The sequence below is a fragment of the Coenobita brevimanus genome, chromosome 71 (assembly GCF_032717465.1).
Source record: "Coenobita brevimanus isolate Jiangsu-jjx chromosome 71, ASM3271746v2, whole genome shotgun sequence".
Classification (NCBI taxonomy): domain Eukaryota; kingdom Metazoa; phylum Arthropoda; class Malacostraca; order Decapoda; family Coenobitidae; genus Coenobita; species Coenobita brevimanus.
Window position 1 is genome coordinate 40,826,962 of NC_137024.1, and position 27,813 is coordinate 40,854,774.

The window sequence follows — 27,813 nt, forward strand, 5'->3', positions numbered from 1 at the left end:
TATGGGATTGAAGATGCTAATGATTAGAAACTTCATGAAAGTGACAGGGGCACAAGACAGTAAAAGTGCGGTCAGACGTCCGGTGTTTGTTTACACTTGACGTCACGTCGATCCACGCAGGGGCTACGTGCCCATCCGCATGATAAAACCCACTCCTTCCCATTATCTCCGGTCTCCCTCATCTACTTAGTTTCAAGTGTGAGTCATGCATTGACTTTTGAGTAGTACAAAGAAGCGCTCATTCACTTCAGGCCTCCACTCAAGCACTTCCCCGCGTGTGCTGTCGGTGTGCTTAAGATACTTTTGCTTTCGGATTTTTTTTCCTTGCATGGGCAGTAGTTAACATTGTATTTCATAAACATTAGGATTAACAATTATCTTCAGCCATATATTCAGTAGTCGTAGCAGATGATACTGGAGAACCGAAGAGGGATGCTGGTGCGTGCACTCCGTCCTGCTACCGGTAACTTATAAGACTTCCCAGGTTAGAATATTGTGAATGGTTGTTTCTTAAAATTAAATTACACGGGGATGATGCATGTATTTGGTTATTTCATGTGCAGAGTAGGGTACTTCATGACCCCATTGTTATGCAAGAAATGTACAGGAGATGAACTATTCCCGAAGGGTAAAGAGGTAAGACTGGTACAATATGAAGTTATTTCACTAATTTGACCAATTTCCGTTAGTTGCTAGGAATATAGAGGTTAAAAGTGTTTAGGATGTACAGTTTTTAACTTCTGCATTGATGTCTTAGAATGATTTTCATGTCCAATACTGGTAATTTTTTTTTTTTTCTTTTTTTTTTTAAATGGAAATGTGTACATTTATCAGCATTATAATCTCATCAGTATGACAGCCATAACAGGTGAGTGTTTTTCAACCCAAGCCTAGTAGATACCTACTCTAACCTTGAATGCAACATCTTGGGGTCCTACCTTGACTGTGGCATTCTTTAGCACCAGCTTTAGCATATGGAATAACCCATTCTGTCAGAAAGTTCTGCTCAAAATAGAATTGCCTGGTAGTAGCCTGAATAAAGGAAAAGTAGAAAAGATGCCTTCTGACAAATGGCTAAAGGAGATTGAGTACCACTCTGGTCTTTTGTAATCCCGTCTGTATGAGAAGTCTTGCTTGTGTTTAATTACAGTGTCTAACAGTTGCTCTTATTTGATCTGAAGTAAAACTCATTTGTTATAATATGGACATATGTAAAGTTTCAACCCATTATTCCCCTGTGGATTTGGAATCACACTGCTGTTTTCTCAGTCTTATTTGAATCCCAGTCCTCTGATATTGCGCCCCTGCCTTCTTGTACGCTTAATTGAATCCAGCTCTAATGAACTCCTCTTAGTACTGTAATTATATCCCTTGCTATATATGGCTCTGGGCCTCTTATTCCCCAATAAAGTCATAGCTCGTTAAATACCTGTAGTGATACTGCTACTGAGAACATGTGGTCAAAATCAAAAGATCTAACCAAGTACTGTATATACTTGGTGGACCTTATGCAGTGTAAGAGGACTACTGGGCCTTGAGAATGGGCCTATTCCCAGAGTTGGACACATAAAATATATATATCATCATCATCATCATCATCAGCCGTTTGATTGTCCCTCAGGACCGGCCTATCCTGACCGAAGTGGGGACGACACAGCCTATGTATCTCTACTGAGTGGCTTAGGCTGTCAGGTAGAGATTGTTTGTAGGGTGAGAAGTGCTTATAAATATAACAATATATATAGATAGATAGATAGATACACACACACACACACACACACACTTGCTGGTGCAGTGGTAACGTTCTCGCTTGCCAACTGGTGGACGGGAGTTCGTGCCTCGCTCAGGTTGCGAAAAGTTTCACTGACAAAGTGGGTAGTTACTGTCCCCCTTGAGCAAGGGGATGGGTGTGTGCTTGTGTGAAGGTCACAGCCTTGCCCTTAGATCGGACTATATGAGCCATCAGCTCCCTTCCGGGAGGGTAAAAGCTGACGATCACGACCATCAAGTGATCCTGACCGACCCGGTGAATTACACACACACACATATACTGGTATATATATTATATGTATATACTGTACACACTAGTCAAATATTTTTGGGAAATTATTTGTAAAAGTTGTAATACATATCCAGTGAGTTTGAATTTTATGTTCTTACCTAATTGTATCTTTACAGGAATGAGTCAAGCTCGTATTGTCCCGTGTCTTAGACCATATTTATTGTACATATCCTTAAATTTGTGAATTGTTTTGGCACACACTATTTCATTCGGTAGTGCATTCCAATGATCAATTGCTCTGTTTGGGAAACTGAATTTCCTTACATCTTTATCACCTCTCCTTATGCAGTTTTTTGCAGTGTCCTCTTGCTGATGCTTCTCCATATGTTAAGTAATCATATATGTCTATTTTCTCCTTTCCTGATATGCACTTATATAGCATTATCATGTCACCTCTTTTCCTTCTCTCCTGTAGTGTTGGTAGATTCAGTTTATTTAGTCTTTCTTCGTAGCTTAGGTCCCTTAAGCTTGGTATCCATCTTGTAGCGGCCCTTTGAACTTTTTCAATCTTGTCTATATGCTTTTTGAGATGAGGACTCCAGACTATTGATGCATATTCCAGGGTTGGTCTAATGAATGATGTTATTATCCTTCTTAGCATGTCTTCATTTATGTATGTGAATGCTATTCTCATATTTGCAAGCAGTGTATACATGTTCCGTACCTTCTTGCTGATGTGGTCAGCCGGAGATAGTCTGTTATTGATAATCACACCTAGGTCTTTCTCTCTTTCTGATGTGTATAGGGTTTTATTTCCTAACTTATAATCCCAATCAGGTCTTTTTCCACTTTTACCAAACTTGATTACATGACACTTGTCCACATTGAATTCCATTTGCCATGTACTACTCCATTCATGAAGTTTATTTAATTCTTCTTGTAGCTCCCTACAAGAGTCTGTGCTAGTAATTCTCCTTTGTATTTTTGCATCATCTGCAAACATATTCAGATAGCTCTCATTTCCAGTGTTACTGTTTATATCATTTATGTACACTAGAAACATGATTGGTTCCAGCACTGATCCCTGTGGTACTCCACTAGTCACTTCTTACCATGATGAGCAGTTTCCTCTTAGTACTGTCCTCATTTCTCTTTTTATGAGAAAGTCTTGCATCCAACAAAACAGTTTGCCTCCATTTCCTCCTTGATGGTACAGCTTCCATAAAAGTCTTTGGTGTGGTACTGTGTCAAAAGCTTTCTTGAAATCTAAATAGATACTGTCCACCCATCCTTCCCTTTCCTGTATTGTGTTTGTTACTCTGTCATAGTAGCTCAACAGATTAGTAACACATGATTTTCCTTTTCTGAAACCAAACTGTCTTTCTGTTATCATACTTTGTTCTTCTAGATGATTTACCCAAGCTTTTCTTATAAGTTTTTCTAATACCTTGCTTACAACACTGGTCAGTGATACTGGTCGGTAGTTGAGAGGATTTTGTCTATTTCCTTTCTTGAATAAGGGGACTATATTTGCTTTTTTCCAAATATCAGGTAGTTTCCCTCGACTCAAGGATTTCTTGAAAATTAAAAATAATGGTTTACTTAACTCCTTTGCACATTCTCGTAACACCCAACATGAAATTTCATCAGGACCACTTGCTTTTCCTCTGTCTAATCTACTTAACTCCTCTTGTATTACTTTTTCTGCTATTTGTATATCTGGTAGTATGTGTGGACATGCGTGTTCCACATATTCCCTCTCAAAATTTTTTTCTTCTGTAAAAACTAATTGGAAATTCTTATTTAGTGCTTCACAAATATCTTTCTCTTGTGTATAAGTGATTCCCTCGTCCGTGATGGATTGTATTATATCTTTTACTTTGGTTTTGCTTCTGATATAGCTGTAAAACAGCTTTGGTTGATCACTACTTTTATTTATTATATCCTCCTCAAACTGTTTTTGGGCTTCCCTTCTTATTCTTGTATAGTCGTTTCTTGCCTGTTTGTAATTATTATATGCCCTTTCACTATTGTGTCTTCTGTATCTATTCCACAACAAATCTCTTCTTTCTTTTGATTTTTTACATTCTGTATTGAACCATTTCTGTATTTTCTTATCTGCTTCTCTGTGCTGTGGGATGTACTTCTGGACTCCTATTTCATAAAATTCACAAAATTTTTTATATTCAGCATTTAAATCTTGTCCTCTAAGCACATTTTCCCAATCAACTTCTAAGAAATACTTCTTTAGGTCTTGATAATTTCCCTTTTTATAGTTTAGTCTCTTTTTGTAACTGTCATTTGTGTTTACTATGTCATATGCTATCCTGAAGTTATAATTTAGTACTGCATGATCGCTTTTGCCGAGTGGAGGGTGATATATTAAACTGTCAATGTCATTTTCTTGCCTAGTAAATATTAGATCTAGCACTGAAGGTACATCAAGTCCTCTTTTTCTAGTGGTTTCCCTCACATGTTGCGTTAAGAAAAACTCTTGTACGAGATCCAGGAGCTTTTGGTCCCAACAGCTTTCTTGGCTATTTATATCTAGAGCATTCCAGTTTATATTTGTATTGAAATCCCCAGTTAGTATAATTCTTTCCGATTTCTCTTCCATTTTATGTAGCAAGGATCTTATACTCTGAATTGTAATCTCTGCCAGGTCCTCATATTCGTCTCTTTCCCATGTGTTTGATCTGGGTGGCATATACAAATTGGCTACAATTACTTTACCTTCAGATGTGTCGATCTCTACTGCAATCAGTTCTACTTGTGATGGTATATCTAGGTTTATTTCCTTGACTTTTAGATTTTTCTTAGTTAATATTATAATTCCTCCTCCTTTTTTTAAATTTCTGTCTGTTCTCCATATATTGTGTGTGTGTGTGTATTTATATATAATATATATATATATATATATATATATATATATACACCATCTATATATTTATATATACTGTAAACCCGGTATACATACAGACTGTACATACAGTACATTAACTAAAAACAGAATTAACATTTTTAACAAGATATATACTGTATTGCATACATCACAATACAACTTCAGTTATAGTGAAATTAGAATGCATATGTATATTGCAACATCAGTGATAACAATACCTGTATGCAAGTTTGATTTGTATTTTTGGGAGAGTTGGTTGGCAAATACTATATACTAATGAGCAATGCATCAGTTTTACATTTGTTATCGGACTTCCACTGTCATGCATAAGATATTTCTGTTGGTGTTTCAACACTCATAGTTACTTAAAAACTTTATGAATTCTTAGGTTAATCACACTACAGTACAGTACTGTCTAATGAATGCCATAGTTCTTCAAGTATGCTTTTGTTATTCTGGTTCATTCTCAGTTGTTTTAACATTTGTGATTTCTTTTATTGTGGTAGGTGGTGGCAACCATCATTCACTCACTTGATGTATTGCTGTCTACTTCTTCCTTAGCCATTATCAGTCTTTTTCTGTGCCTGCCCTCCTCTCTTCATATTTCTCCCATCTTTCCTGTCACTTCTTATTGCTTTTTATTGCTTTTCTTTCCCGTACAGGTGGCTTTACATTGAGTGACAAGCCAAATGGTTTCCCTATAAGCCAAGAAACCATTTACAGTGCTGGGTGGTAACCATATAACCAAATCATATGTACTCCCTACATGTCAACAAGTGGGTTGTTGGAGGGTTAGTGCCCCTCTCCATAAAACAAATACTGTAACTCAAAAGTCAACTGGCCACCCTTTACAGGATTATGGCATCTGGCAATAGATAGATAGATATTTTTTGTACATTTTCCTGCACATGTATCAGGTATTGAAGTGAAAATGACATTACACCTAAAAAACTGCCCTCCCAAATATTTATTATTATTTTTTTAAGTTGGTGTTTTGTATCACAAGGTGTAAGAGTGAATCCTGTCATTTCATAAACAGTATCCTCAAACTTCAATTAATGCGACATTTCAAATCAAGAAAGCATCGAAATATACTAGTATGATTTGATTCACTTATTTGTTATAATTTTATGGTATAGTGTAAGTTGTTGTTGAGTCAGGCTCAGCAGGCTCGTCAACTTCTGGCAAGCAGCTGCCTCTTTAGGTCTGTTCCGTGCAGCGAACCTGTGTTCCTATTCAGTGGACAGCACATCACCCTAGTGAGGCATGGGGAAGAATGTGAAAGTTTGGTTCCTGGATGGACACTGCATTTGCATCTTCACCCAGTTAGCAGCGGCACCATAGTAGGCTCCACATCACCCTGTTATTTGATTATTTGGTTGCCACCTACTTTAGCATTGTAAATAGTTTTCTTGGTTACAGGAAACCATTAGGTTTGTCACAGTGTGGAGCTGCAGGGAAAGGAAAGAGTGGTAATAAAAAGTGACAGGAAGGATGGGAGAAATAGCAAGAGAGCAGGGCAGGCACAGAAAAAGAATGATAAAGGTGAATGAAGAAGCAGGCAGCACTACATCTAGTGAGTGGATGATGGTCACCATGTTATATACATACTGTACTGTATGTATTTGTAGATTTTTTTTTTTTCCTCCATTCTCAGACCTTTCATGGGTGAACCATACACAGTCTGAGCTGCAAACAAGGTTATGACTTATTGAGTGAGATCATTAATAAATGCTCAGACTGATATTTTACTGTTTTGTAGCAGATGGTATTCATTTTTGAGTACAGAGTCATGGATTTATCTGTTTTCTGTACGTATCGTTAAAGAATTTTTGTTCTCCCCCATCAGGTTTCTTCTGCATGGTGTTCAGTTTTGTGAAATTTTTTATCCGATACTTAACTGTGTACAGTGCTCGTCAGAAGTATTCAGCGTTGTCCGCCGGGCGCGCAATACTTATGGCCCAAAAAGAATCACCCATTTTTAGGGGTAAGAATTGAGCCACAAGTTTGAGCTCCGAGCATGACGTCACGGTAGCCTGGGGCCTTCTGACGCGCTGGTTGGTTCCGCCTCAGTCACCCACGGGCTGCCTGAGAGAGAGGAACTCCGCCGAGTGTCCCTCTCAAATTGCGCCATTTTTTACCGAGTGTCCCGCAGTGTTTTGGCCTTCAAAACTTTGTTATGGCACCTACCCGTGAACTATCGAGTGAAATCATATCCCAGATCATTGCTCTAAAGGAGGCAGGCCACCAGACAAAGGAAATTAGTGAATTGGTTGGTGTGGCACGATCGACAGTGCGTCGTTGGTGTGCGCGGTTTCGGGAGGAAAACAGTGGTGAAGTTCCCACAAAGAAACCGAGGTCTGGTAGGCCTAGGAAAACTTCCCCAAGGTCTGTTAATGTTTTAAAACGTGCAGTGGAGTTTAATCCTCGTGTGAGTGCAAGGAAAATTAAGGAGAGCAACCCAGAAGTGTTTGGTGAGGTGTCAGTGAGAACAGTGTCTCGTAGGGTGCATGAGCTTGGTTACACAAGTCACAGGCCTGTGAAAAAGCCTCTTCTCTCTAGCAGCCAGAGAATTCGTAGGCTTGCCTTTGCTAATAAATATCTAAATTGGGGTGAGGAGCAATGGTTGTCAGTGTTGTGGTCTGATGAGGCAACGTTTAGTGTTACCTGTAACAGAGGAGCATGCAAAGGTAGTGACCCACTTGACCCACGGTATGTAGAAAGCACAGTTAAACATCCTGATTCACTCATAGTATGGGGTTGTTTTTCAGGGAAGGGTTTGGGGAAGCTTGTTGTACTTCCCAAGAACCTCAGAGTGAATCAGGATGTTTACCTGGAGCTTCTGTGTGATCATTTACCAGACTCCTTCGAGCTAACAGGTGCACGAGTGTTTCAGCAGGACGGTGCACCTGCTCACAAGGCCAAATCGGTCACCAATTGGCTTCGTGACTGCGAGGTATCATTCATGACAGACTGGCCAGGAAATAGCCCAGACCTCAACCCGATTGAAAACCTCTGGTACCTCGTAAAGAAGAGTCTCCAAGGGAAGGACGTGAGCTCTCTACCTAAGCTGGAAGCCGCCATTCGTGACTCCTGGGACAAAATACCGCTCCAGCACCTCAGGAGCCTCGCCCTTTCACTTCCAAGACGTCTCAGGTCCGTGAAGAAACGTAAAGGCTACCCTACGATGCACTAAAGGTAAATAAAATGCATTATTTATATGTTTTTTCAATGTTGAAAGGTTTGTTTCTCAGGAGGGACGCAGGGCGCTCCATACTTCTGACGAGCACTGTATTATACACATTGCTTAATCTTACACATTTCTGTCTATCTATCTGTCTATTGCCAGATACCTCAATCCCGTTTGGGGTGGCCACAAACAAATCGCCTCCAAGTCGCCCTGTCCCCCGCCATTTCACTGCCCTGCTCCCAACTCACCCCCCTCTCTCATATACCTCTCCACCCCATCCCTCCATCTCATCCTCGGCCTCCCCCTCCCCCTCCCTCTTCCCCCCTCCACCTCACTCACATACACTCTCTTTGTCAGTCTTTCACCCTCCATCCTCTCCACATGGCCAAACCACCTCAGTGTGTTCCTCATAACGCTTCCTATCACATCCACATTCACACCACAATGCTCCTTTATATCCTCATTCGTCAGCCTGTCTCTCCACGTGACTCCACAGGCTCCTCTTAAATAACTCATTTCCACTGCTCTCACTCTTGACTTGTGTCCTTCCAACAATGTCCAAGCTTCACTTCCATATGTTAAGAGTTGGTATCACAATACTGTCATGTAGTAACTTTTTCACTTCCATGCTCACTTCCCTGTTTCGTATCACTGCTTTCAAAGAACCAGCAACCTTTCTTCCCTGCTGTACCCTTTCAAGCACTTCACCCTCCAAACCTCCATCCTTACTCATCACACTACCCAAGTACTTAAACGTACTCACATTTTCCAATTCCTCACCATCCAACCTCGCTGTCCATTCGCTGACTTCACCTCTCTCAAAGACCATCACTTTACTCTTCCCTACATTCACCTTTAGATTCCGTTTCTTACACACTCTCCCAGACTCATCCACCAAGCCTTGCAGCTCTCCTTCGTCTTCACTCAACAACACAGTATCATCTGCAAACAACACTATCCTCTCTTACCAGGGCCACTCCAACATCCACTACCCTACCTTGTACCTCTTTTATTACCCCATCCATGTACAGATTGAACAACCATGGAGACATGACACATCCCTGTTTCAACCCAACTTTCAAAGAGAAAAATTCACTTAGTTCACCATCCACACGCACTGCAGCCTTTGCACCATCGTACATACTCTTCACAGCATTCAACAACTTCCCATCTACTCCATATATTCTTAACACTTTTCACAATACTTGTCTATCCACCCTGTCATATGCTTTCTCCAAATCCATGAAAGGCCGCACACAACTTCTTTCCCTTCTCTAGAAACTTTTCCACTAAAGATCTAAGAATGAATATCTGATCTACACAACCTCTTCCCTTCCTAAAGCCTCCCTGTTCTTCTCCAACTAAAGTCTTTGTTCTTTCTCTAGCTCTGTCATTAAGCATCCTACCATACACTTTACCTATTATACTAAGAAGACAAATGCCCCTATGATTACCACACACTTCTTTTTCCCCTTTTCCTTTGTACAAGGGAATAATTATACCTGACTTCCAATCCTCCGGGACTCTACCTTCCTCCCAGGCCAATCTGCACATCTTCCACATCCATTCTCCTACTATCTCTCCCCCATGCTTCATCATTTCACCACACACTCCATCAATTCCTGGGGCTTTCCCCGATTTAACTTTCTTCATTGCTTCCACAACTTCTATCCTACTGATTTCTTCCTGTCTTCTCACCTCCCTCCTTCTCCCAGCCATTCCCCAGCCACTTATACTCGCATTACTTCCATCCTCTATGTTCAACAATTCCTTAAAGTGTTCTCTCCATCTGCTCACTTTTTCTCCCTTCTCCAGTAGTAATCTACCATTTTTATCTTTCACTCCCCTGCTAACTTCACTTCCACCCTGTCTTACTCTTTTCACCTCTTTCCAGGACATTTTCTTACAGTCCCTCCACTTTACACTCAAATTCCTTCCAAATTCCTCATCCACTCTCTTATTACTCTCTCTTACTAACCTTTTCACCTCTCTCTTTCTACATATAACTCTCTCTTCCGCCTCTCGACTTCTTCCACGCCCCTATTTCTCATCCATTCATTGTATGCTTTCTTCTTTTGTGCCACAGCCTGTCTCACCTCTTCAGTCCACCACATTGTTCCTTGCACCCCCCTCCGTCTTCTCTTCCTTCCACACACCACATCACATGCTGCACATATTTCTTCTGTAAATATCCTACACACACCTTCCACGTCTCCCATCTGCTCCAATTCATATTTGCCCAATCGTTCCTCCACTTCTCTCTTATACTCTGCCTTTTTCTCATCCTCCTGTAACCTTTCCACTCTCCTTGCAACTACTCCTTCCTCTCGTCTTTCCCTTCTTCTGTTCCTCCATCTTACTTGAATCCTAATTCTGGCCACCACCAAGTAGTGGTCAGAAAGTCCACTCCCCCAACCTCTATAAACTCTTGCATCCATTACACATCTTCGCATCCTTTCATCCACACACACATAATCAATCATTGCCTTCCTTTCATTCAGTTCACCACCCACCCTTCTCATCACTCGCCATGTATACCTGTGGATCATTTTATGCCTGAAGAGGGTATTGGCTATCACCAACCCCCTCCCAGCACAAATGTCCACTAACGCACTCCCATTCTCATCTATCTCAGCAGGCACACCCCACTCACCAACTGTTCCATCCACCTTCACATTCCCAACTTTACCATTCATATCACCGATCAAAAACACTCATTCCTTCCGAACTTTCCCATGCACACTTCTACATTTGTCCAGAACTCTTCTCTCACTCTTCTAGCACGATCTTGCGTTGGCGCATACACACACAAAATCGCCCACATTTGTATTCCAACTTTCAACTTTACCCACACAATCCTTGACACATTTCACAGTTATTTTATTTTCCCTTTCAGGTTGATATATAGAACCATGTGTCCATTGTACCCAGTACACCTGGTGCTGACATATGGAGCAGTGGTGGTGTGTGTGTGGATGGCTGGACTTGGAACGATGGTGGCAGCTGCATCTGAGGTGGCAGCTCTGAAGGTGCGCCTTCTTGTTAATGACACCCCAGCAGAGATGTTGGATGTGCAGGAGGGAATGGAGAAACAAATCACCTTCTACTTAGATGACCTTCCACCACAGGTGGCCGGGGAGATACTCATAAAGGTGAGAAATTGTTTGGGAGTAGTGGGGGTGCTCACCATCCACTCACTCGATGTAGTGCTGCTCTCAGGTGACTGTCCTTTCCTCTCTTCCTTCCCTCTTTCCTTCTTTCTTTCCTCTTCTGTCTGCAGGTGACTCTTCACTGAGTGTCAAGCCAAATGGTTTCGTGTATACCAGGAAACCATTTCCTACACTGGGTGTAAACATATAACGAACTATGGCACCTGGTGGTTTAGTGGGTAATTAAAGCACTCCAGCTGAATTGAGCCTGTGTTGGTTTATATCCAAGGGGTTGTTGGGGTTCATTGCTCGTGTAATGCCACTCGGGGGTGAGTGAAGCTGGTCACTCTCATCTTAAATGTCAGGACCAGCTTGCCTAACCCCTGACCCTACACTCCTCATGGGGCAACACAGGATTAGTTGATGATAAGATGAAGGGGGTTGGGGGAAATCCTTGCAAAAAGCTATTTATCTCGTGTAGGAATTTTGGAATCACTTTATGAAAGGAGGCAAAAACCTCTGTAACCATTAGCTATTATACACAGTGCAGTAAGAGTAAAGGATTTATATCAGTGGAGCCAGAAGTTGGAGGAGAGAGATGTTATAATCACTTCCTTTAGCAAAATAATTAACTCTTTCTGAAGCTTCTTGTCACTCCCAGGAGTCAGGACAAGTGCACCCTAGATACATTATGTGCCTCTGTCCATGTGATTGGCTTTCCAAAGACCTGTCTTGACTCATGATTCAAAGCCTTAACACTAAATGTGTTCAGATGTCGTGCTTTGATGGGGATGAGATGATAGGGGAAAGAACAAGTGTTTGACATCTTGAGTGGGGCATTTGGTATAATACTTCCATATTACTGGGACCCAGAAAGAGGAAAAATGGAGTTTTGGCTGGCTTTTTTTTTTTTTTTTTTTTTTTTTTTTTCCCCCCCACAGCATAAATAGTAGTGACCTTTCCTGTATTGGGAGGGCTATGAGCATACTTAAGTGAAATTATTGGTACCAATAAGGCTTTCTTCTGCCAACATGAACATGAACAAACAGGGAGTGAATATTATGCTTTGTTAGAGTGTCGTTTTTGTAGATTTCCAAGTAAAAGGTAAGTTAAATGATGTAAAAACATTTTAAATGCTTGTTAAACCATTGTTATCTTTTTGTCTGAGGAAGGTGTGGGTAAAGCACAAGAAGATTTGCCAGCAACAGAGAATCGGTCAGTGCAAGCATTAGCTGTATTGTACCAGTACTGTACATTAGCTATGTGTATTGTTCAGTAATTCCTTACTTTATACTGTAATTGCATTCTTTCAGACTGCCATCTTCACCAGAAATGCTGAACATGGTAGTGGTGTTCTAGCAGGAAAGTTTATTGTATGACATAATTCAAGAATCATATTAGAGAATGCAAAATAGTGTCAGAATCTATTCAATATTGTGATAAAGTGTACCTCTGTATGTTTTAATTGTAAGAATTTGCAAGCAGTAATTATGAATATATTAAGATGTTATATTGTTAACTGTAGAGACCCATCAGTGCACAACTTAAATGCCTCGAGAAGTAATGAACAACCTGCATGTTTTGTGAAGTGTCCATGAATTAGATGACAGCTTTAGTGTGAAATTGGTTAATTGAATGTTGCTAAGTGAAGAATTACTATGTGTATTGATAATTTTGACTGATGTTTAAAGATATTGATTATCATGCTGGTAGGATGAGAATGCAGACCACTTAGACCACATTGGGTTAGCCCCAGACAAGCTCCCAATGTCTTCATTAGTTGAGGAGCCTGAGAGTGGGGCCAAGACGGGAATGTTCAACTTGACTGGGCGCTTTTTGGGCTTTACAAGAGTGCGACTTGTGCTCAGTGATGGCACAAATGACAATGAGCTCATGGTCAGCCCTCCTGTCCCAGTAAAGGTAAGAGGGTATATTGATTACTTATTAATTAACCACTTCACTCCAGTGAGGTATTTTCTATTCTGTTATTGCTACCTCAGATGATTTTATTCAGGTCAAGAGATTTTTCTATCTTGAAGAGTTGGGTATAGCCTTCATTAACCCCCCTATTACTGAAGGTCTGTCCTAAATTGCATAAAGTTAGTGGGTGGGAAGGATGAATTAATATGTCACTAGATTCCCAGATAATGGATATATAGTCATCCTTTGATTGTCATGCATAATTGATGCCACACATTACGTGTGATAACGAAAACTTGCAGTAATGAAGGCCCAGAACTCAGGCACTTAAGATCCAACCCCATTTTCCCCTTTCCTTTTTTACAGTGTAAACCTATTACTGTACATAAATACATAATGTTATAGTAAGTCCCCAAAACATGCATAGGCATGTTTAGGTTAATAGAAAGTGATGAAAAGGGCACAAGGATATGTACCTGTATCTTGGAGAGACGAGGTGGGGTTGAGGTAAGGGATTCCAAGGCTAGGGGGTGGAGAGTTAGTTGTCCACCACCTGCAATCAACTCCTTGAGTAGGACTTTACTTTCAAATCACTCAGTCATCAGAAATCACAGACACTGAATCATAATTGTCGGCTACCGGGGGTACAGGTGGCTGTTATTGTTCTTGATGCTGGCAAAAGAAGTCCATGATTTGCCAGGGCTGCATTGTGTTGTGGTGATGGTTTAAGTGGTCAACAGAAGGAGTGAGTGCTCTGGCTAAACAATGACAAAATCTTGCTGCTGCCGGCCTGGGGGAGGGTACTGTTTAGAAGTCTAAGGATTGGCCATGTTCACATGCATGAAAATGAGCTTTTGGGCCAAAAAATGCTCTATAACAGAAGGAGTACAGATTTTAATTTTACTGTGATAACGAAACCTGTGATAGCAAAGTACGTGATATACATGGGATGATTGTACCCAAGATTTCATTCTGGCCCCCAGCAGAGGGAAGGTGAGCAGGTCAGTGGCTATAAAACAGTGGTAGCCAGAAATTTTCATTCTATAGAAGGATACCCCCTAATATAAAATAGGTTAAAAAATACACCTAAATGAATCCCTTTGTGATATGACAGCTTATGGCCTTATGTCAATGATTCAGCATGTTCTAGCAGAATCTAGTCATATTGCAAACTACTTTATTCTCTGATAGCCCTGACGGTGAGGGTCTGTCTGTGAGAAGAAAGGATTAAAATTGGATGACTGAGAAATGCATAGTATAAATTCACTGTTAGGCCACAAATATGTATTGGGAATTGTTCAAGAGATCTAAGGGTTAACCATTCTTCCTGTAGGTGCATTTTGTATATGATTGTGGCTACTACTATATGATTTTATTTTGCAGAGGAGAAACCCTTCAGAGCGGAAGGGTTAGACATTAACCCCATCAGCCTGAGGATGTATTGTACTTTGTACAGTATTATGATTAATCCCATATAATTTTATTTAGCAGAGGAGAGACCCTTTAGAATGAGAGGGTTAATGTGCACTGCAGACACACTGCTTTCTCACCACATCTGCTTTATTAATTTTTACATCTTTATTGTTCGTCAGTCATTGTCATCTGAGGTAGGGAAATTTAAAGTATGACTCTTTGATATCCAGCATTAGAAGAATTGGAGAAGAATGAATTTGTATTTACTTCTTTATTACAGAAACATCTTGATTGCTTGCTCCACTGCATTGCGTGACAGTTGCCTCATCTGTGCGCTAATAAATTATTGCAGCAGGGAGTCATGTTTCATCACTGGTCCTTCAGTTTTTCATTATCAAAGAAGATCCAGAAAATTATGAACCTATTAATGAACTAACATAGACACAGATGTTGTATTATTATATTGAACACTTAACTGTTTGAGACATTATATCTTAATGTGCTGATTACATGTGGGATCAGTCCACAGATCTCATGACACCCATTATCCATATCTTTAGCTCCCTTGCCATTTTAAAAATGAAGCATCGTTATCCTAAACCTAAGCAAACTTTATACTTAGTATACTGTTGTGCAGGTGTAACTCTGTTCCATTATTGTTGGAAGAGGTATCTGTTTAGTGGGATCCTTGTGTGTTTGTGTGTGTCTGTGTGTTTTACACTGTCGAGTAAGGAGGAGAGGAAAGCATTGTTGTTAAAGTGGAGCATTAAAAAGGAGAGCAAAAGGGAAACTTTTATAATGCACAGTATTTCCCCTAGTCTTGTATATTTGGTTGCTAATTAGTTTCTTTCCTTGTAGGTGCAACGAGGTCATCGTGTACTAGATAAGATCTTCATTCATGTGGTCATTGCGATGGTGGTCATAGCTTACATCAACATGGGGTGTGCCATTGATCTGCACATCATCAAAGAGACCCTGCGCCGCCCCATTGCACCAACCATTGGACTTCTTTCACAGTATCTCTTCATGCCTTTGGTATTATATGCCTGAGTTTTCATGTACTGTTTAGTGTATAATATTTAGCTGTGGTATGTGTTTCCATAGTTATATGTTTTTCTTGATGGTCAGTGTTGTAGTGTAATCATGACAATCCTTTCAGTGTTAATTCTTCCACTTTTTTTTTTTTTTTTCCCTGGATATCCCACACATGGGGGTTTTGAGATATATAAATATAATTGTTCATCATCATCACCATCCAATCCAGTGTTGCCCCATGAGGAGCAAAGGAGCCCAGGGCTAGGCAAATTGGTCCTGACATTTAAGATGAGAGTGACCAGTCACTCATCCCTGAGTGGCATTACGTGAACAATAAACCTCAGCCACCCCATGGATTTAAATCTACACAGGCTCAGTCCGGCTGGAGGGCCCTAATTACCATACCCACTAAACCACCAGGCGCTATAGTCTGGTCATATGCATACCACCCAGCGTAGTAAATGGTTTCTTGGTGTACAGGAAACCATTTGGCTTGTCACTCAGTGTAGAGTCACCCACAGACAGAAGGAAGAGGAAGAAATGAAGGAAAGAAAGACAGAAGAGGAAGGAGGAGAGGAAAGGGCAGTCACCTGAGAGCAGTTGTGATGAAATATTCCACACCAAAAAATAGACCATAATTTCTTGAGTAAAATGATGTCTTGACATGATGTAAAAAAAAAAAATAATAATAATAATCATTACCTATGTGGTGAGCTGTCAAAACCTGTGGTGTTGGAGCTTCTCCACTGCCAGACGTATGCTATTCGTTATAATGATAAACTCAATGCCTGCTTTTTTTTTTTTTTTTTTTTTTTTTTTTTTTTTTCCCCCCCCACACTTTCATCTGACAGCGTCTGAGTCATCAGATATTGCTTCCATCAGATCCAAGTAAGCTGCAGCGGCAGTGAAACATCTCGTACCACATGCCTCAACATACTTCTGGTACAAGACACAAACAATAGACAACAAAATAGTTCTCCCATGATGGCAACTCCTCAGTCATGCCACCTCCTGTTACTGAATCACTATTTGGGCCCCAGTACTGGTGTGCAAATATAAAAAGTCCAGAACATGTATAGGCATCCATTAACTCGCGTTTTTGACATACTGTACATGGTTTTAAATATCCGTGGGTGGATATAACATAAACAGTTTTAAATATCCACAGGTGGATACAGTACTGGGGCCGGATTCACTAAAGCATTTTATCTCACTGAACTCTGCTGACACTGTTCACTGCAAATGTAACATTATCCCAGGCACAGTACATGGCTGTTTTAGTGATGGCATTATCCAGTGAATCAAATATAACATTTTTCCTTTTGGCCACTTCATTTATTAATGCCATTAATTAATCAGGGGAAAATTTAGGACAGGCTGGCTGGGAGTACATCTTTCTTCCAAGTACAGTACCCTCGATGAGCAGGTCTAAACCAGTTTGACCCTCTCTCTCTCTCTCTCTCTCTCTCTCTCTCTCTCTCTCTCTCTCTCTCTCTCTCTCTCTCTCTCTCTCTCTCTCTCTCTCTCTCTCTCTCTCTCTCTCTCTCTCTCTCTCTCTCTCGATGAGCTGGTCTAAACTGGTTTGCTGTCCTCCCGCCCCCCCCCTCTCTCTCTGTCTCTCTCTCTCTCTCTCTCTCTCTCTCTCTATGAGCTGGTCTAAACTGGTTTGCTGTCTCTCTCTCTCTCTCTCTATGAGCTGGTCTAAACTGGTTTGCTGTCTCTCTCTCTCTCTCTCTCTCTCTTGCTCGTCCCCCTCGATGAGCTGGTCTAAACCTGTTTGCTGCCCTCCCCCTCCTCTCTCTCTCTCTCTCTCTCTCTCTCTCTCTCTCTCTCTCTCTCTGATAAATAATACGAAGCAATACTCACCCAAATCGCACTGAAATCATATGAGAGTGGCTGAAAGTGTTATTTTATATTGTGAATTTATGATAAAGTACAAGTGATTTAGTGATATTTTTGCGATAATCAGAGAAGTCATGCTGCTAAGCGCATTGGTTATCGAACATTTTTGCGGTTGCAAATTGTGCAGCTATGCTATGAAATGGCTCATGACATTGTATCAGTAAGCTTTATAAAAGTAAGTGGTAATAAAAGTCATTCATGAAGTTTGATAAAGTTTGTAATGATTTTCCTCACATCGTTACTGTTTCGGTAAAGTCTAACGTAAACACTGGAATATTTCAACAAAATCATAGGAGACTGGCAAGAAGTTTTATTTTATTATTATTGCAATTACTGTGATTTGTGGTAGACGGGGACGCTCACCATCCATTCAGTCGATGTAGTGCTGCTCTCTGGTTTCTGCCCTTTCCCCTACTCCATCCTTCTTTCCTTCCATCCTCTTCTGTCTTTCTTTCCTTCGTTCTTTCAATGTCCTTCTGCTTGCGAGTGACTTTACACTCCCTCTTCTGTCTTTCTTTCCTTCATTCTTTTCTCTTCCTTCTGCCTATGGGTAACTATACTCTGAATGACAAGCCAAATGGTTTCCAGTACACCAGGAAACCATTTAGTATACTGGGTGGTAAGCGTATAACAAAATTTTGGCGCCTGGTGGTTTAATGGGTAATTATGGCACTCCAATCGGATTGAGCCGTGAAGGTTTATATCCAAGGGGTGGTTGGGGTTCATTGTTCACGTAATGCCACTCAGGGATGAGTGAGGCTGGTCTTTCTCATCTTAAATGTCAGGACCAACTTCCTTAGCCCAGAGCTCCTACACTCCTCATGGGTCAACGTAGGATTGGATGATGAAAATGAAGATGATTACTGTGATGAGGCAATGTGGCTGTAACCCTATTTTATATGGAAAAAATCTTGTGGTTTGGTGGAAATTTCCACCTCTCTGGGCTATTTCCTGCGTTGGTCAGGTCAAAACATACCTTGTATTCTCTCAAATCATTCTCCGTGCGTGGAGTGCCTACAGATATGCAGTTTGTTACAAACGATAGTAGAATGATTGATATTTGTCTGACAAAAATTTTTAGCTCAAGGTTAATTATAAGTGAGTTAAAACATGAGCTGAAAACACAATTTTTTTCCTATTTCTCCACAAAGACCACAGTTAATACGTTGTCATCACAGTCGCTGCAGCCAAAGGGTTAAGGGGGGTCCAGGGGTGTTTTTATGGGGGGCAGCAGATATCTGCGGATTTATAACATGTGGGTGGCTATGTTACCTAACATGCGTGGACATTAAGGGAGCACTGTATGTGCCACCTGATGGCTACGGACATTTCCATAGTACAGTAGACCCTAGTTATCCGAGGGGGTTAGGTTTGAGAGACCCCCGCGGAAGGCAAATTCCGTGGATACTCATCATCACAAAATGGCATATTTTTTCCACATAAGCTAAGCACATCCCTGAAAAAATAAAAACATACTTTAAAATATTACAAGTACACATTAACACTCACCAAAAGACTGTGTGTTCTTTTCATAACCTTCGTACAATGATGACGATTGCTGTATGATGATGACGATGATTGTAGTGCAGTTCCTACAGTGCCAATGTGGTGAGGCGACGAGATGTGTGGCAGCACTGTAGGTAAGGTGTGAGTCTAGTCTGACCCTTCTGACAGGACGCCAGATAACACCTTATGCTCTCTCTTTGGCTTAGAAGGATTGCTTTTATCCTTTACTTGTTTCCTGGGAGCCACTTTTCACTTACACAATGAAATAATGTAGAGTTGTAAACACAAGAAGGGCGATGACGACGTAAGTAATGAACTGATTGGTGTTTACAATAAGTGGCGGAATGGCGGGAATGCCCGTGGGTGCGGGCATGCTAACTGAAGCAACAAAAGAAGTGCGAGTTGTGCGCCAATTTCAAATTAAGTTACCGTGTATTGGACAGTATTAAAATAAGATTGATCCACGGAAACTGAAATCCGCGGATGCAAATTCCGCAGATAAAAGGGTCCACTGTACATGCCACCCGATGTGATAGGATTAACTTGGTGTTGGCGCGCGCGCGCACACACACACACACACACACACACACACACTGTTTGCTAATATGAGAATAGCATTCACATATATAAATGAAGACTTGGTGAGAAAGGTAATCACATCATTCATTAGCCCAACCCTAGAGTATGCATCAGTAGTGTGAAATCCACATCTCTAAAAGCACATAGATAAGACTGAAAACATACAGAGGGCTGCTTCAAGATGTGTACCAAGCTTAAGGGATCTAAGCTATGAATAAAGACTAGAAAAACTGAACCTACCAACATTACAAGAGAGAAGGAAAAGAGGAGACATGATTGTGCTATATAAATCATTATGAGGAAAGAAAATAGACATGTATATAACCTATGGGGAAGCATCAGCAAGAGGACACTGCAAAAACATGCATAAAAAGAAAGGTGATGAAGACATAAGGACGTCTTTTTCCCGAATAGGGCAATTGATCAGCAGAATGCACGACTGAATGAAATTGTGTGTGCAAAAACTATTCTTAAATTTAAGGATATGTATAATAAAAATAGTTTAATACATTGGACCATACAAGCTTGAGTCATTCCTGTAAAGATACAGTTAAGTAAGAACAGTTAGGTAAGATAAGAACACACACACACACACACACACACACACACACACACACACACACACACACACACACACACACACTTCCTCATATATACAGTAATCCCTCATTTATCCGGACATAGTAGAGCCAAAGGCATGTCCGGGTAGTGACAACATCTGGATAATGAACACTATTCCCCTATCATACCCAGACCCTACCTGTACCCACCTCCAACCTATATTCATCCATCCATCATGCAATCCTATGGTCCATCTATTTTATAAAGAGCGTTTGGGCGATGTCCCTCTTGGGGAGTCCCATCCCACAGTGTTGCCATATTTTTACTAGGCAACTTAATCGGATTAGAAACAAGGTGTAAATGACAACTCTCCCTCCCAGCACACCACTCTCTCTCCTTTCTGTTTGTCTGTCTGTCTCTGCATATAGAAATTGCACTTTTTGTAGATTTCTATATAAAGTCTACGGTTTTATGAATTATTAGAATTTGAGGAAAAGCCTCTTGACTGACTGTCTCCTTATTTTTAACTTTATTTTTTATGGCTGATTTTCTCGTTAAAGTATCATGTTTTATTTGTGGTTTATGATTTTGATTTATATTCCACACCACCTTTTAGGTTGAGAAAAAGCATCTTGAGTGTCTTGTTAGCCTCCTATTCAATTTCCACCACATTCACTCCCTCCCTCCCTCCATCTTGCCTTTTCTCCCATATCTCCGGCCTCTCCAACCTCCCTCCCTCGCTGTCTGCCTATCCCCTGTATCTCCATTCCCTTTCCCTCCTCTTTCTCTTTCGTTACTGTCTGTCTGTCAACATTATGTTTTTCTTATGAATGTGATACTTTCCATAAAGTACGATGTTTTATTTGTTCTTTATAATTTCGACTTTTTTTTCCACACCACCTTTGAGGTAAAAGTCAAGGCGCGTTCTGTTTATAAAGGTTTTCCCCAGAAGGCCTAATCAACAGCTTTTGAGGGAACAATTATAGGTACTCTGTTTGCCTTCTTTTCTAAAAAATACTTATATACGTTGTAAATAAGTTCTTTTTCTCTACTGTGGAGAACACGAGAGCGAGTAGCAGGAGTAAGAGCATCCATCTCGGGTGGCGGCCAGAGTGGAAATGACCTGGATTAACACGGTCACTCTACCCTTACAAGCGTGGCAACTTTGGAAAGCAACGTTGCCAAATGATGTGGTATTTATAAAAAGTCATTGTCATTATTAAAAGAAAAGAGACATTTATAACACTATATAGCCTTATTAGAGAATTAAATATATATATACTGTAAATAAACTTCATTTAGAAGTAGTAAATAGCTGACATGAGACAGAGAGGTGCACACGTTTGGCAGAGAGGTGGCCGAGGAAAATCCCAAGAGGGACAACGCCTAAACTCGCTTCATAAAATAGACAGACCATACATTGCCCCATGAGGAGCGTAGGAGCCCGGGGCTAGGCAGTTGGTCCCACCTAACTTATTTGTACAGTACCTATGCTTAATTTGGCAGCATATTCCAGTCATTTTGGCCTATTTAGACATCAAAACACACACAGGAGTATCAGAAGTAATGGTGAACACCAAGAAAACCATAACGAAAAAACACTGAAAACCAAAAAACACCTTACCTGTACACTACCGTATGTACAGTAACCCTCCTTATTTTGGTAGTGTTTTCAGATCATTCTGCCACATTTTGACATCAAAATATTCATAGGATTATCCAAAATAATTTTCAACAAGAAAACCATGAAAAAAAAAAAAAAAAAATTGATAACCAAAAAACACGCTACCTAAACACTGCCATATGTACAGTAGCCCTTCATATTTTGGCACTGTTTTCCAGTCATTCATGCATATTTTGACATGAACACATACATTAGATTATCCAAAATAATTTTCAAAAAAAAAAAAAAAAAAAAAAAAAAAAAACTCTACCCTTATACTACTGTATGTACAGTACCCTTCCTATTTTTGGCACTGTTTTTGGGACATTCTGCCATATTGTGACATCAAAACATATATAGGATTATCCAAAATAAATTTTAGCACCAAGGGAACTATGAAAGAAACCTAAGTTATCTGCCGAAAAACATTCGGTTGGGGTACTTACCACCCATTGCAACGCCAACAGGCTTCTTAACCCGCACACCTCCAGCAGATGTAGAGTTGTCCTGTGTGGTCTAGTGGCAAACAGTAGCGCCTAACAAAGGTCAACAAACTCCTCCTCCTCGTCATCCCCAAGCTGCCGGAGGTGGGTGATGACCGGTGATGTGTGGAGTGGTGATGATGGCATACCCACCTCAGGAGACTCCGAAGACAGCCACAAACTTACATCCAACGGAGACTCAGCGGCTGTCGACGTGTTTGTTTGCAGGTCCGATGGTGAAGGCGGGAAATGAGCTGGTGGTGGTGGTGAGAATGGGCTAGCACTCATGGGGGTTGTAGGCGTGAAGAACGAGTTGATCCTGGTCTGACAATAAAACTGACGATTCTGCCGGAGGATGACAGTGTCCTCGACTCCCTGCACCTTCATCACAAGGCGGAGCAGCACCAACTCCCTGTCACAGTGTGGGTGCTCAGCATACTCCAGCACCCCCTCTAGGTAACCACGGAGGACACAGAAAGGGGATTGAAGGAGTTGTGGAGGGCTGCTTGTCACAGTCCTCATCCTTGTCCTCGTCAGTCCCGCTGTCCTCGTCCGTGCCTGCAGAGGCAGCAGCGGCGATCTCTTCATCAGACATGATCTGGTAACCAGGATCGCCGCTGTCTTCGTCCAGCCACTCCCTCATGACACCAACGTCCACCTGCTCTTTTGCTGCTTTAAGGCGACTGTGGAAATCATCCACGTCAAACCCCCTCAAAGTCGTGCTCGGTTTCAATTCACTGCAGGAGACAAGACCAACCGCTTTCGAGGGTTTTATGGAGACTTCCTTCATGCATTCGCCCAGTTGAACACTGCAGACTTCAGGTTGTAATGCCGAAGATTCTGCAAGGTCTGCTTCGCATGTGTGTCCTCGACCGTGTCCTTGTCCTCCAGCACCACCATCACATCATTCAGGAACCTCTGTCGGTACGGTCTCTTGGCATTCACAATAACACCCTGGTCCATTGGTTGAATCAGCAGTTGTATTAGGTGGCAGATACATGCACCTAATCTGTCCATCAAAAGCAACCAAATCCTTCTCAGACGGATGCGCGGGGACATTGTCCAGTAGCAGGAGTGCCTTCACCTTGTCATGAGCAATACCAAGGACCTCCATTTGATAACGGATAACCTCATTGACGAAACGTCTGTGGAACCAATCGCTGAAGATCTTAGCGGTTAACCAGGTCTTCACAGAATGGTACCACACAACCCACGGAGACAGCATGGTTGTTTTGCACGCCCAACAACAATGGGTTTGAGGCGGTGCATCCCGTTAGCATTGGCACAGCGCAAAACAGAGACACGTTGTTTGGACAACTTCCGACCAAGCAGAGTCTTCTCCCTTTCCTCAGCTAGGGTGTTGGTGGGCAAGGAGCGGTAGAACAGACCAGTGTCATCAGCGTTATAGACTTGACCAAGGGCAAGGCCCTTGTCCTTGAGCAGGCGCTGCGCTTCCTGGTGAAACGGGTCTACTTCCTCCACTGCTGCATCCGAGGCCTCACCATATGCCATATGGCCAGTAAATCCTTGGTGAAGCTTGAGGCGAAAGAGCCATCCCTCGGATGCCTTGAAGTCCTGCATGTTGCGCAGGCATGAAAACTTGGCAGCAGCCTTCACCTTGGTCCCACGCACTAGCACACCGGCACCACGTTGCTGACAAGACCACATCAATGTCGACTGGTCGATAACGGCGTGCCAGGCCTGGGCCGTTACCTCCTTGTCGCCCCGATGTGTGCTTTCAGCAAAGTTCTGTCTGTACTGTATAAGCTTATCACGTGACTTCTTGATATCGAACAGTGTTGGATGGGCTAGATCATACTCGTGAAAAATTCGTCCTGTGGTCCAGCCCACATCAGTCTTCCCCAATATCTCAAATTTCTTCTCCAGAGTCTGAACCTTCCTCTTACTGTTTTTCAGGTGGTGGTGTGGCCATCACCACACACACGAGAATACAGCAGAGGAGGGCCACAACCTGAAGAAGGTAGGGAACCACCACAAACGCAACTACATTCACAGCCATTGTTGCAAGCGCTACCACTCACTAGGGAATCAAAGGTGGGAACAGAGGTGCGGGCTTGTGTTAGCTGGCAAACAGTACAGCGCTGCCATATTGCAACCAATGGTTGCTTTCACGCTCAGAGGAAGCAAAATGCGGCAAACTGATATCTGTATATAAGGTTCACTTCCGTTTGCCCTGGCAGGGATTAGTATGTGATGGCAACAGCAGATGACCATTATATCACTACCTCAGGCAGTGCATGACTAATGCGGCCTGCCAGGTGACTCTGACCATTCGGTAGGGAAGCAGACAGGTGTGCGTGGTTGGAGGTTTCGCACTAATCCTGGAGGCCGGGGGACTACTGCTATTCGGTGTAGAGGCAGATGGGTGGTTTTACCGTACATTTACTTGTGGCATGTGGTCTGTGTTACACGCGTGGTGGCCACCAGTACCCCTCAGCCAGGAACAATGCTAGCCTTGTCATTTCAAAAATAACCATAGGATTTTCTCGAAAATAGGCTCAGTGTGTTTCTCAGGCAATATTACATAGGTCATCTATACCTAACCTATCCCATTAGGGCTGCTTGGCTAAGGTGGCTGAATGTGGTATTGAAATGAATACCCATACTGAATGGAAGTGTATTGTACTGTACAGTACTGTACATACACACATACAGTACTTTACTGTGTACAGTACTGTCATATGCACTGGTACAGAAATTGCTGTACTGATACTGTAATGATATCGTTGGAAGGAATCTCTCTCTCTCTTTGTGTGTGTGTGTGTGTGTATGTGTATTTATCTGTTTGTATTTACCTATTTATAGTATACAGGAATTGAGCTAAGTTCGTGTTGTCCTGTCTCCGTATCTACATTCATCTAATCTAGTTTTAAACACATGAATGTTCTTTGATAGCACCACCTCTTCGTCTGAGTCATTCCAAATACTTATGCTTCTGTTCGGGAAACTGGACCTTTTAAGATCGTTAAGGCATCTACCTTTCCTCAACTTGAAGTCATGACCTCTTGTTCTTCCACCATCCAACACAAATAGATCCTCTCTATCCACCCTTTCCAAGTCTCTTACATTTCTAAATATCGTGATCGTCACTTCTTTCCTTTCTCTCACGCAGTGTTGGTAACTTCAGATTTTCCAATCTCTCCTTGTAGGTGAGTTCCCTTAAGCGTGGTTTCATTTCGTTGCCATCCGTTGAACCCTCTCTAGTTTATCAATATGCTTCTTCAAATGAGGTGACCATACCACAGCTGCATACTCCAGTCTTGGTCTTATCATGGTCACTATCAACTCCCTCAGCATTTCCTCGTACATATAGTTAAAAGCCACTCTCATGTTGGTCAGTAATCCACAAGTTCCTCCAGTGATTTTGTTCATAAGCTTTTATGGTGACAAGTCATCCTGAATAATCACTCCCAAGTCTTTCTTATCTTTCCTTTTACAAATTATCTCACTGCCCATTTTCTGTATCCAGTGCGGTCTTTTTTCACTCATTCCCAGTTCTAATACATGACACTTGGCATTAAAATCCATTTTCCAAGTCTGGTTCCATCTGTGGAGTTTGTCCAAGTCCTCTTGCAGGTTTTTACAATTATCAGTACATTTAATATGTTTCATGATTTTAGCATCATCTGCGAACATACCCATGTAAGTATTTAAACCCTCTGGTAAATCATTTACATATATCAGAAACATTATTGGACTAAAACAGAACCCTGGGGTACTCCATTAGTCACGTTTCTCCACTGTGAAACCTTGTCTCTTATAACTGTTCTTATCTGCCTTTCTGTCAAGTAAACTTCCATCCACTTTAATAGTTTCCCATGCACTCCTCCAAAGGTCTTCAACTTCCACAGCAGTCTCCTATAAGGCATCCTGTCAAATGCTTTCTTGAGATCAAGATAGACACAATCACCCCATCCCTCTCTCTCTTTTATGACATCTGTTACCCTGCTGTAGAAATAGGTTAGTAACACATGATCTTTCTTCCTCAAAACCAAATTGTTTTGGTGTTATCACTTCATTTTCTTCTAAATACTTTATCCATCTTTTTCTAATAATTTTCTTATAAATTTTACAAACAGTACTAGTAAGTGATACAGGTCTATAATTGAGTGGCTCTTCCCTATCTCCTCCCGTGAAGATTGGCACAATACTTGCCCTTTTCCAATCTTTAGGTAACTGTCCATTTTCCAGCAAAGTCTTGATGATGACATAAACAGGCCACATTAACTGCTCAGCACATTCCTTCAGGATCCATCCAGCCACACCATCTGGTCCCATTGCTTTTCTTACATCCAAATCCCTCATCAGCTGCAGCACCTCATTCACATCAACAGTAATTTCTGCCATTCCCGTTATCCTGGGTTCTATTTCAGGTTCCCTAAATTCCTCTTCCAACACAAATACTGACTGCAGTTTGTTATTCATTATTTCACACAATTCTTCGTCTTTTTTGTAAGTTTCATCTCCATCCCTCAATCGTATATATTTTTTTTTTTATGTGTCCGACTCTGGGCATAGGCTTCACAGCCTGCTATCAAGGCCCAGCAGTCCTCCTACATACCATACACCTCTACATGTCACCACTTCGGCGCTAACACCCACCGTCCATATTGAATACATGCTAGGGCTGTCTCATACAGGACTGGTGTATTGGTATTAGCGGGGGTATTTTTACGATATGTTGGCGGGTCTTCTGGTAGATCAGTAAAGCCTGATTTAATGAAATTCAAATCCTTAAACTGTTCCCTGCCCCAGCCGGGATTCGAACGTGGGTCCGTTTATACAGGGAAGGTTTGGAGCCAGCAAATCCAGTGTCTGGCCCTTGCCCTTTAATTGATACTGCTACTGTGAGTGAGGCAATAGACAGGATGAAGGTGAGGAAGGCAGCAGGTGTGTCTGGGTTGACTGCCGAAATGTCGAAGGCCTCAGGCGATATAGGGGTGAGGTTAGTCACTGACCTGATAAATAGGATTATTTATGAGTGTGTTGTCCCAGATGATTGGCTGAAGAGTGTAATTGTAAATGTGTATAAAGGGAAGGGTGATGCCCTGGAAAGAGGAAATTATAGAGGTATAAAGCTTTTAGAAAATCAGATAATGAAGGTAATGGAGAGAGTTTTAGAAGGTATGATTAGAGAAAGAGTGAATATTGATGAGATGCAGTTTGGGTTTATGCCAGGTAGGGGGACCACTGATGCTATATTCATTGTTCGACAGCTTCAGGAAAAATATATTGGTAGGAGAAGGGATCTTTATTTTGTTTTTGTTGATTTGGAAAAGGCCTTTGACAGAGTCCCTAGAGAGGTGGTGAAGTGGGCAGTGAGAAAACTTGGCTTGGAGGAGTGGCTGGTTAGGGTGGTTATGGCTATGTATGTGGGTGCTCACACCCAGGTAAGAGTGAATGGAGATTTGAGTGATGAGTTTTCCGTGAATGTTGGTGTGCATCAGGGGTCAGTCTTGAGTCCCATGTTGTTTATCATGGTACTTGA

General features: G+C 41.6%; 1 protein-coding gene across 2 annotated transcripts in view; it reads left to right on the forward strand.

Moving 5' to 3' along the window:
- The window catches only part of LOC145406651 (hepatic sodium/bile acid cotransporter-like), an 84,350-nt gene that overhangs the window by 19,686 nt on the left and 36,851 nt on the right, over positions 1-27,813 (forward strand). For both annotated transcript variants that reach the window (XM_080277735.1, XM_080277736.1), the window contains exons 2-4: positions 10,991-11,246; positions 12,957-13,163; positions 15,435-15,611. In XM_080277735.1, coding sequence (XP_080133861.1) covers positions 11,007-11,246; positions 12,957-13,163; positions 15,435-15,611 — 624 coding nt within the window. In that variant the 5' untranslated portion in view covers positions 10,991-11,006. The remainder of the gene's footprint in view (positions 1-10,990; positions 11,247-12,956; positions 13,164-15,434; positions 15,612-27,813) is intronic.